General features: G+C 45.8%; 1 protein-coding gene across 48 annotated transcripts in view; it reads left to right on the top strand.

Annotated features, from left to right (window-relative positions):
• CLASP2 (cytoplasmic linker associated protein 2) overlaps positions 1 to 12,168 on the top strand; it is a 1,795,600-nt gene that overhangs the window by 1,281,212 nt on the left and 502,220 nt on the right. For all 48 annotated transcript variants that reach the window (XM_086964693.1, XM_086964694.1, XM_086964709.1 and 45 more), the window contains one exon: positions 7,375 to 7,438. In XM_086964693.1, coding sequence (XP_086820819.1) covers positions 7,375 to 7,438 — 64 coding nt within the window. The remainder of the gene's footprint in view (positions 1 to 7,374; positions 7,439 to 12,168) is intronic.

Raw genomic sequence — 12,168 nt, 5'->3', positions numbered from 1 at the left:
GACAAGCTGTTGATAGAACCTATGACCCACAAAGCAATATCCTTGACTTACCGGAAATTGGTGAATAACCGACCAGATCCACTCAAGTGTCTTAGACAACAATGGAAGACAGACGTTGGGAAGTTAGAGGATGAGGATTGGCAGGATGCCCTTTCTTCCCCTGAAGAGGTAGCTATCCCAATGAGACTGAGGTTGATCCAATTCAAAATCCTACATAGGTTGTATCTCTCGGCGGGGACCCTGGTCAAAATGGGGAAGAGAATAGATGCAGAATGCCCCAGGTACTGTGCCCAACAGGGGACGTTCTTCCATACGCTCTGGGAGTGCCCCGCAATCCAATCCTACTGGGAGGGAATCACAACCAAGTTGAAAGATATATGTGGGAAAGGGATTTCTAACTCCCCACAGCTCTGCTTACTCAGTATATGGGTGGCTTCTGATTTAACCCACCTTGAACAATCCTGGGTCTCCCTGGAGCTGGCCCTAGCTAAAAGCAACATTGCCCAAAAATGGGGAGCAAGAGACGTTGGGGGTGATGGATAGATCCATGATCGCAGAAAAAGAGGTATTCAAAAATAAAGGATCGCTGAAGAAATGGGATCAAAAATGGTCAAAGTTGAATGCGTATGGGGGCGGAATATGTTCTCACCCACAGACTTAACTGCAAGAGAGAGAGAGTAGCTCAATCGCAGTTGTGATATTGACACATGCATGAGATGGGTTGTAACCCAGGACTTAATGAGACAAAATGTAACGTACAATACCTATTGCACTTGAGAACTATCTTGTAATTTGTTGATCTAGCGGATAGATTTTAGACTTACCGGGCGGGATCGCGACCTGGAATGACCTGTCAGCAAGAAAAGATCGGAACCAGCAAAGGGCGGAGCCTGTAACCACTTCCTCCTCCAGTCGTTGTAGCAGAATCCTGTGCGAGACCGCGTCGAAGGCGGCACTAAGATCTAATAACAGTAGTGCCGCCGTCCGACCAGCATCAAGCACAGAACGCAGATGTTCGACCATGGAGAGTAGGGCCGTCTCCGTACTGTGGCCCGCACGGAACCCATTCTGGGTAGGGTCAAGAATGTTAGCCCTAGCTAGGTGGTCTACCAAAATGGTGTTCACATGGGCCTCCACGACTTTCGTGGCCCAAGGAAGTAACGAAATAGGACGGTAGTTCTCAGGCTGGAGAGGGTCCAGAGTTGACTTCTTCAGAATGGGTGTGACTACTGCCTGCTTCCATCTAGTGGGGACTACCCCAGAAGAGAGCGATAGGTTTATCAAAGAAAGCACCGGAGTGCGACTTGACGGCGATAAATTCTTAAGCTGGGCCGGTTTCAATGGATCTGTAGGAGATCCTGATTTAATTTTGAGGCTAAGAGAATCAAAGGCCTCCATAGTCAGAGAGGGCAGAGTCGTAAGACACTCACTGTCTCTCAAAATACAGCTGACCCGCTCTAAAGATGGTGATCCCGTCGGGAAGGTTCGATAAATGGCCAATACTTTTTCGCGAAAAAAAGAGGCCAGACCCTCACAATGGGAGTCCAAAAAATTTCCGTTCCCGCTGTCCTCTTCGTCATCAAATCTTTTAGCACCTTAAAAATCAGTTTTGAAGGGTTTGGGTTATTCTGAAACTCATGAGCATAAAAGGTTGCTCGTGCTCTACACACCGCCCTGTGGTATGCTTTAATCTTGGCAAGATAGCAGGCCTTCAAATCAGGGTCGTACGCTTTCCTCCATAATCTCTCAGCCTGTCTGCAAACTCTTTTGAGGGACGATAAGGCGCTATCATACCATGGACTAGGCTCATTCCGACGACACTTGGACCACCTCAAGGGGATCAGAGAATCTAGGGCACCAGAGATCCATTCACAGAAGGAGTCATATCCGTGATCAACCTCAGTAAGAGGGCCTAGAGGTGCCTCCTCAAGCAGGCGATAAAAATCCTCCAATCTTAGTTTGTTCCAATGTCGTTTAAGAACGAGTCCATCATGAGGTATGAAAGGAGATTTAAACATAGAGTATGTCAATTTCACCAACATGTTGTCTGTCCAGACCAATTAGGTGGGACAGTGAGCCCTAACTCCCTCAAGGTTCGTGAAGAAAGGATCGAGTATATGACCATCTCTATGTGTAGGAGTATTGATCAACTGAAAGAGCTGCAGGCCCTCTAAATCGGCCAGAAAACTCCTAATAGGGGGCGAGGACAGGCAGTCAAGATGAAGATTAAGATCTCCTATCACATTAAAATTAGCACATCCTAGTGCCTCTGTGCTGATAAGATCAGGGAGAGCAGCCCTGAAGGCCGAGTCGCAGCCCTGAGGGCGATAGATAAGCAAGCCGGAGAGGGTGAACTGGTGGCTGAAAGAGATTTTAAAGCGAGCACTTTCACACCCTGAAAGTTTGACAGCCTTCCACTTACACGGGTAGCAGCTCTTGATGACCAAGGCAATTCCCCCCCCTAGTCACACGATTAAGGGTAAAGATGGAATAATCCGGTGGGATAGCCAGATTGAGTTTAGAAGAGTCCGAATCCTGCAGCCAGGTTTCGGTCAAAAAAAGCGCATCAGGAGAATCATCTTTAAGAAGATCGTATATCTCCTGGTAGTGCTTTGTCAATGATCTGACGTTTAAACTGCAGAGAGTGAGCTCCCGTAGTCCTACCTTACTTTTGTGTGGGGAAGACCGCTCCACCGATCGAATAGGGCAGGGGGCATCTAGTGACCAAACCCCACACCTACAACTATTAGGACCACATAGTGGGTCCACAAGCGGGAGATCACAACGGGAAATCTGATAGCGGATGGCTAGCAAATCAGCCCTTTGATAAGTAATGATAAGAAGAGTCATAATGTCCTAGCCTAGCGTCCTGCCGCAGCCCGCGCTTCCTTAGCGCTGACGGGCGCCGACGGGCAGAACTCTGGCGAGACTCAGGCGCGGTGAAGGCGCGTCCACTGCACGTCACCGCTGCGCGCTGTGTAGAGTGCCTTAAGTAGGAGTTTCCCAAATTGGCAGAGCGCTCGAGAATGGCGTCCTGCAAGTGTATCTTTCACCCCCAAGATGGTGAGCTCTGAAACTGCTCTGAAACAAACCCCCGGGAACCGGACCCGCTCGACCAGCGGTGGAATTGACAATTAAAATGCAAGTAGGTGGCCAGAAAGAAAGGCAGGTTAAAAACAGGGCAAATACAAATTAGACTCAAAACAAATAAAAAACGGGATAATTAAAAGCGAGTAGCGCCGATATGGCAGCGCTGCAAATGTGATGTAAGGATTCTTGTCCAGCGTAGATGTAAAAGTCTCTGTGCTGATAAACAATATACAAGTGATCTGTGGCAGGCCATCTCTAAGTTCTGGATGTAGGTCAGTTGTAGCAAGGCCCTTCATTCTACTGGGACTTTTCCACCCTGTAATGCTTTTAACAAACATGTTTGGTATTGAGATTTGTTTGTGTTTGTCATTTTGGCATGCTCCAAGTGAAAATTCCTTTGAACTCACTATAGGCTAAGTTTTAAATATTAAGTATTTTCTGTGCTCTGAAATAGTCTGACATGTCCTACCACTCTGCTCCAAAAAACTGGCCTCCCTCCAACTTTGATTCCTCCGGATTGCTCTTTTATTTGTTTGACAATGTTGTGTAAAAACATATTCCAATAACAAATAATGTTATGTTACGTTATGTTTTTTAAATTTGTACATCGCACAGCTACTCGGAAGTGTCCCGGCGCTTACAACAAAAAGGAGAAAATGCACAGTTAGCCAATTAAAATAGAAGGGTTTTTAAGGTTTTCCTGAACAGCAGAGGATCCTGGATGGCCCTTAAGGCTAAGGGCAGCGTATTCCAGGCCAAACAAGCTTTGCGCACAAAGGAATTTCCCCCCAGTCGCTGGCGCTTAAACTTCGGAGTTTGCATCAGCAGCTGAGAAGACAAACGTAACTGTCTCCCTAGTATGTAGAAAGCAAGTCTCTTCTGCAAATAGATAGGGCCGAGACCGTGAAGGGCCCGTTTCACAATTTACACCATTTTGAATTTCATCCGCGTTTCAACAGGAAGCCAGTGTAGTGACCGTAACTGAGCCCGCACACTGCCTGGATGACAACCCCCCAAGAAGTCTGGCAGCCGAGTTTTGTACCACTTGTAATTTCTTCACAAGGAAACCCGGACTGCCAACTAGGAGGGTGTTGGCGTAATCCAAGTGAGAAAGAATCAGTGCGCGAACCACCGTTTCTCTGGCCGTACTCGGCAAGAAAGGAAGAAACTTTCTCAGACTTTTCAACACACCAAAGCAGGTGCCAGCCAGTTTTTTTACATGCGTCACAAAGTTCAAATTCTCGTCAAACCAGACGCCAAGGTTTTTGGCGACATAGTTATTCTCAGGCGGGCGAGGAAAGCCCGAAGTCCAGAGTCTCTCTCTGAAATCCGGCGCAAAAGAGCCAAACAGCAGTACTTCCGACTTACCTTCATTACATTTTAGCTGCGCATTAGCCAGCCAATGAAAGACCGAAGACAAGCACTGATGAGGACACGTAACCGAGTCATCCTCCTTGTTCCAGGTAAAAAGCAGCTGGGTATCATCAGCATAGGCCATCACCTTAGCCCCCAGTGACTCCGCCAGAAAAATCAGCTGAGTCACGTAGATGTTTAATAAAAGAAGGGCTAAGCGATGACCCCTGCGGCACCCCAGTGGATACCCTCATGGGCACAGAGGCACTCGGATGAAGCCAGACCTGTTACAGCCTTCCTTCCAAGAAGGAGTTAATCCATTCCATACCATCCCAGAGATTCCTATTTCAGATAAGCGATCAAGGAGCATGGCACGAGGCACCGTGTCGAACGCCGCAGAGAGATCAAGCATTACCAATGCTGCTCTCCCGCCGGCATCCAAACACTCCCGAATCGATTCTGTGACCTCTAGCAATGCATATTCCGTGCTATAAGTAGCACGGAAGCCAGATTGAGCCGGATGAAGCAAACCAGCCCCCTCAACAAAGTTGATAAGTTGGAATGTGACCGCCTTCTCGCAAACTTTAGCCAGACTTGGCAGAAGCGAGATAGGACGATAGTTTTCTGGGAGCAATGGATCGAGTGACAGCTTTTTAAGTAAAGGAAGAATCAAGGCATGTTTCCATGCTTTTGGCACACATGCTTCCTGCAGCGATTTATTAACCAAAAAATTCACCTCTAAATTAATGGTGTCTGCCACGTCAGACAATAGTCTGGCCACACAAGGATCATTGGGAGAGCCGGACTTAAGGGTTTAGCAGATTCTGAGAGAACTAGCGATGTCAATGGGACTAAATTCTGAAAAGACAGAGACCGGTTCAGCCATAGGCAAATGCAGCGCCAACACAGGGTCGCAGTTCCTAGGAGAGGACAAAAATGTCTCCTGGATACTGATTATTTTATTCCTGAAGAATGACGCCAAGGTGTTACACCAGGATTCCATAGCAGGAGCTGCCGCCACCTGGGCATTAGGGGACAGAAAGTTCTGCACAATTTCGAAGATTTCTTTGGAGTTTTTGTTGGCCCGCTCAATACGAGCGGCATAGTACGGTCCTTTGGCCTCTCCTATCGCCACATAATAAAGTTTTTGTTTGGATCTGAGGATGTTTTTGTCAGAGTGGTGGTAGCCGCCAGTAGGCCAAGCCCTCTCTGCAACTTTACAAGCATGTTTCAAAATCCTCAACGCGGGAGTGAACCATTGCTAAGAAGGGGACTCTGCCTCAGCATTGTCCTACATGGCGCCGACACATTGGCCATTGAGCCTGCAATCCATTCGGCAAATTGAGTTACATTCTCCTCCAAACCCCCCAAATAAGAAGGCCGGGAAGCGGCAAGAGAGGCACTTAACTGGCCTCGGTCCATTTTCCTGGAGGCAGGGGAACGACGGCAGTTGGCCTGCTGAGGAGAGTTTTCCAAAACCCATGAAAGTGATCTGACCAGGCCACCGGCCTCGGCTTCATCACTAAAATGGGGGAGTTGGCACAGATAATGTCCAAAGTATGCCCTCCCAAATGTGTGGGGAACAGAACCCTTTGAGAAAGATTTGCTAGATGAAGGGAATCCAGAAAAACCATGGAATCCACCTCCTCAGTGTTTGTTAAGGTGGATATTGATATCCCCAAGAAGCACAAACTTCGAAAAACATAGAGCCCGCTCGGCCAAAGCATCGCCACAAGCAGCCAGAAAATTCCTAGCAGGCCCAGGGGGCCGATAAATCAAGGATCCACCCAGAGTAAAATGGGCTGATAACTGAAGACAAAAGTTCAAGGCCTCACAGTCACCCCAAAGGGTGGATTTTTCACTCCGGAAGATCCAATCTTCCCTATACCAAATGGCTAAGCCGCCGCCTCTGCCCACACTACGATCAACCCGATGTACTTAAAATTCAGCGGGTGTAGCCAAAGCCACTATAGGATTAGAGAAGGCATCAAGCCAAATCTCCGTAACAAACAGTATGTCCAAATTGTTATCCGTAATCAGATCAGCTACATCGACAAAATGCTTTTTCACAGATCTCGCATTGATTAGGCAAGCACTGATACCCCCGAGCTCGATATAGCAGCAGACTGACCCAATGACAAGGGCTCCGGAGTAAAGCTAAACCCACAATCCCCACATGTAAAGTCCCTGGAAGGAGCGCTGGACCAAATAATAATTTGTTTAGTAAAATTACCTGATAATCAAGCAATCTACTGGATTCAGCGATGCTTCTTTTGTATTGTGTACAACATCCGTTAACATCTATGCTATTCCCCTGTATGCCCAGGGATAACCTCCATGCTGTCACAGTGATAGTGCGGTGAAAGTTTGTCTAGTCTATTTATCTTAAAACATCCAATGCTATTGAATGTAGATGACAGCACTGTATATTGAAGTGCTTATACTTGTGTATAACTGATACAAACACAGGATGTCATTTCGATTTTCCTATATATTCCATTTCAGGGATGAAATGTACTTTATTTGTAACGTTCAGGTTTCATAAGTCTTCTCATGATATTTGTAACATGTTAACTATTTTATGGGTAAGCATGTCTATCACTTGGTGCAGAGAACCATTTGTAATCCGTAAAATATTAGGTTTGAGACTTACTAGAACTAAGTTTAATGCTTGTGAGGGTAGTCAGTTGAGTATCATTAAGGTAACCTGGTATTTTGCAACACTATCGAAGGGCAACAAAATGTGATCATGAGTGATGTTGAAATAAGGTATATTATAATAAAATTCTTAAGTATTTGGGCTTAGCAATCCCAGGCATGTGGCTGAACCAGTCATAGATTTCTCCATTTATAGTTTTCCTTCATAACTTTGCTGTACTTTTGCAAATGATGATAATCTTCAGCATTGACATGTCTTTGTACTTTTTGCAGCCGCGTTGAATTGAAAAGATTGTGTGAAATTTTTACTCGGATGTTTGCTGACCCACATAGCAAGGTAAGTCAGGGACATCTGATTTTTTCTAATTCTTCAGTTCTTATCTAGTTTCTAAAGTTTAGCAGTCATTTTTTACTATACTGTGTGCACCTGCTAAAAAACATCATTGGCACCCTTATAACATATAATCCTGTAAATGGTACCTAAGTCTGCTTAATGTGGGTAAATGAAGAACCTGGTTAAGTATTGTATGCATACCTAATAGAGATTTTTTAGCCACAGATTCCTTACCTTAGAATACTCCCCAAGTCTCAGACTGGATCTGGAAGATTTTTGAGCGGTACCCCTGCATGCTGGTAGTTGGCATAATCTGTGCCTGAAGTGACTTGCATGCTCACCCCAGCGCACTGACTTCAGTTCTTTCCTTTCTGTGCCACATAGTTGAGCTCCCTTTAGTCAATTTTTTGACTGGCTTTTTTGCCAACTTCTGTGGAGTCTTTTTGAGGAATTTCACTCCAGGTGTGAAGATGACACACATAAAAACTGCTAGTTTCAAGCCATGTGGTGCCGGTCACAGGCTGATGTCTTTGACAGACCCCTACATGGTGCTTATGTGGTGCTTGAAGCAATATCAAAGCTCCAACACATGTGAGGACTGGCGCCCCATGCATCCAAAGGCACCTAGGGAGCGATCTCTCAAGCTACTCACTGCCTGACATTGGATGACCCAGCAAGGCTCAAGATCCTGGTCGCATGAAGGGTCCCGAGCTAGTTTGCGGAGCAGCACCCTGCCACTGCTGTCACTCTTCAAGTCGTCTGGTAAGTCCAACAAACATAAAAAATCCAAGAAGTGTGAAAGGTCTTAGACTTCACCACGTCTGGTGAAGTCATCAGGCGAGGCACGGGAGTGTCAACACTCCAGGTCTAGCGCTTTGCCAGAGGCCGAGTCAGGGTCTGCTCAGAGCTTTGCTGGCTTTCTGGGGATTGGGAGGGGCCATACTGGATCCCCTCTGGCAGGCTCGGGGCTAGTCACCTGCCAGTATTGAAATTTTTGCTCCATGTAATAACTTGTTCTGCATCGTAGGATTCTCACTTTTAGTCAACAATGAATAGTCCCGACTGCGTACGGGGATCCTCAAGCACTTTAATATATTTTTTCTAACATTTGCGGTAGCTACCTCAATGTTGAACAGTCTGGTGACACATACATAATTTTCTGACAGCCCTACTGTAACCGCATTTTTTTCTGCATAAAAAAACCTACAGCAATATAATTACCATTATAAATCTAAAATTTGGAAATGTGTTCCATTATTAGAGATAGCCTTAAACCCTTTTCTGCAGAGAAAAAATGAAGGAAAGGGTGCCTGGCGGGTCAAACATGCATTAGCTGTACTCATATACACTGCAGCTTTAAGAGAGCCATCAGCTTCCATGCACTGTAATGATATTTTCCATCACAGGCTCAGTTCTTTTTTCTGTCTTGTGCTGAATGAATGTCAGAATGCTTCAGAGTGATAAACAGATTTTTATTCTGAGATTTTGTCTTCAGAATCTATTTAACATCTTCCCTGAATTTTAGCACCTTTGGGCGTATTTGTCTTCCAAAATACCCTCACTTTTCGTGAAATGTCCCTCCTAAGGGAGGATGAATGAGCCTCTGACTCTCATTGAAAATCCAGAAGAGCCCTCAAAGATTGAGAGGCTATTCATTTTAGATGGAGACTGGGGGAACTCAAGGCAGTACAATAAAAGAAGAAACAGAAGACAAAAGAAGAGAGGCTCTGTCTGCTACACTACCTTCCTACCATGAAAATGACGCTCCACAGAGGGCGTTCCAGGGACAAGAAAGTTAAAAGGCACCACCATTACCATTCTAAAGGCTCCCATAATTCTTGGAGCATCGATCGACTAAAAATCTATTGCACCAACATGTTCACAGTCAAAGGGTTCTACCACAGTTCCAACATACAAGGTACTGTTGTCAACCTTTTCAGCGCCATTACTGACAACTACGACTCCTGTGACTTAATCCCTTCGCCGCGCGGCAAATTCAGCTGCGGTGCGAGGGGGAGCTGGGTGTGGCGCTCGGGTACCCAGGACCGCTCCTGGCCATCATGAGTCACAGTAGGCGTGTGCTCATGACGGCTGGGAGCTGTCCGAACTCTGCCCCTGATTAATTCTGCAAGAAACACAGTTGATGGACAGAATGTAGAACAATGTCATACATTCACCCCAGTACAAGGATCTGGGCCTAAATCCATCGTTTTTTTGCACTCCACCCCGAGTGGGCTGGGTATGCTCAGACGTGAGTCCCAGGCTCTCCACATCACTGAAGTCAAGCTATCCAGGCTGATGAAGGCTGATAGCCAGAAACCGGTTCTTGGATGCTTGATTCCGGTCTAGGAAAGACATGGCTTGGTAGTTCTGGCTGGACTGTTCCCATGAGGCACAGGGTCAAGGCTGATTTGCATATAGCCAATGTCTGACCTAGGGTGCTGTGGAGTGCAAAAAAACGATGGATTTAGGCCCAGATCTTTGTACTGAGGTGAATGTAAGACATTGTTCTGCATTCTGTCCATCAACTGTGTTTTTTGCAATTTTCACCCCGAGTGGGCTGGGTATGCTCAGACGTGAGTCCCAGGCTCTCCACATCACTGGAGTCAAGCTATCCAGGCTGAAGAAGGCTGATGGCCAGAAACCGGTCCTTGGATGCTTGATTCCGGTCTAGGAAAGACTTGGCTGGGTAGTTCGGGCTGGACTGTTCCCATGAGGCACAGGGTCAAGGCTGATTTGCATATAGCCATTGTCTGACCTAGGGTGGTGTGGAGTGCAAAAAAACGATGGATTTAGGCCCAGATCTTTGTACTGGGGTGAATGTAAGACATTGTTCTGCATTCTGTCCATCAACTGTGTTTTTTGCCTGATTAATTCTGCAGCACACGCTGGGAATTAACCGCGCGTGGAGGAAGCGGCAACATTCAGACGGCTCCCGGCCGTCCTGAGCACACGCCTATGGTGACTCATGACGGCCGGGATCCGTCCTGAGCATGGAAGGTGTTAAAGGGCTCCACCATCGACATCTATACCTCTGCCTGAACACGTCAGCTTGAGACGTAATTAAGACCAACGTCAACACATTCAGCATCAGTGACGTTAGAAACGACACCATTCAGTGTCAAAGCATTCGAAGCTTCATCATTGATGTTGAAGTGGCACCACATGTCACCGCCGACTACGAGTCTATTTCGGGCAGTCAAGACATTCATGTTTGAAACATTCAATTTCCACAATGCATTCTGTTTCATCTGTATAAGGGATGATCAAAACGTTAAACAATAGCAAAAAGATCACAGCTCGTGATTCTGAGAGAAAATCCCTTGCCGGTACCTCTTCACCCTTTAAATCAACCACCTTTGTCAGATCCTCAAGAAATCTACACTCCTTCAGCTCCTACATCTCTGCAAGGGCTCTTATTTCCTCTTGTTCTGAGATCTGCATTACCGATTTCTCTTCTACCATGATCTTCTGACAGGCACAAGCGAAAGAGAAGATCTACTTCAACTTCTCACGGTTTAACCCAATGTGACACACAAACTTCATATACACTGACTTCTCCTCCAGCTTCTCCTTGTGTATTTCCAGTAAATGTCTTAACATTTGAAGATGTACTTATCAGAGGAACCGCTAAAATAAATATTCAACTAGATGTTACTCACACAACAGTCTCTATAATCATGTAAACCTTACATCGGAGAGCTTCTCTGAGATCTGTACTGCCATTAGTTCCAGGTTTTACAGAACTGGCAGAGGAAAAAATCATATCTCTGGCTCCACTAAAGTCAGCAACACCAAGGTTTCTTAAAAAGTATAAAGCAGCGGAACAGGATCCAAGTTTCTCCATCCAGATGCAAAACCATATTCTGTCATTGTTTCTGCTGTTAGGGGAATAAAAAAAAATCCGGCTCCAGAAACCTAACTTCCTCCTGAGAGAGAGAGTAAAAAGATGGAAAATCTGCATATATGCCACAGCTCTCAAGACAGTCAGTGATTTTACACTACTAAAGAGATACTATAGAGACTTATGGGAATCCTTACAAAATGATTGCAAACAACTTACCTAAGAAATAAAAAAGAATCCTATGAATTTTAAAACGAAGGTAAGCTGGTATCAAATCATAAGCACTGCTTTTGATGCTGCAGTACTAGCAGCGACAAGTTTCTGTCAAGTTATCTCCAGCAGACAAACTTTCAGGCTTTGTCTCACAACCTTAAAGCCAGATGCCCAACAAACAAAATAGAATCTTTTGTTTACAGAATCTGTACTCTTTGGTCCTCATGCAGATGAGGAAATGGAGTGGATGAAGAAAGAAGTGGTGACCATTAAAGCAGTAAGACTGGAAAGGAACAAATGTTTTTATAGAGCACACTTCTGCTGTAGGGATAGCATACAATGTTAACGACAGTGGGATCTATGCCTCATTAGTACTTTTACCCACATAAAGGCCATCAATCACTGCAGAAATGTCAGTATTCAAAACAATGATTTCTGATGGATACATCTGCCAGTGGATTCCTCACCTTGTGAATATCCCCTGCGCAGCAGCCATTCGGAAATCTTTGTAGCTCTCCACGCCGACGATGTCATGGACGACATCACAGAGGGTACGACTCCGCTCGCAACTCCGCTGACGTCACTGGATCCATAATAGAGCCTCGTCGGCGGGATGACGTCAGTTCCCTTTTTTCTGCGCCGTCGACACCAACGTTTTTTTGGGACTCTCCGTAGT

Source organism: Lissotriton vulgaris, chromosome 4_1 (assembly GCF_964263255.1).
Source record: "Lissotriton vulgaris chromosome 4_1, aLisVul1.2, whole genome shotgun sequence".
NCBI lineage: Eukaryota > Metazoa > Chordata > Amphibia > Caudata > Salamandridae > Lissotriton > Lissotriton vulgaris.
The sequence above is the reverse complement of the archived record's forward strand: the minus strand, read 5'-3'. Positions and strand labels throughout refer to the sequence as shown.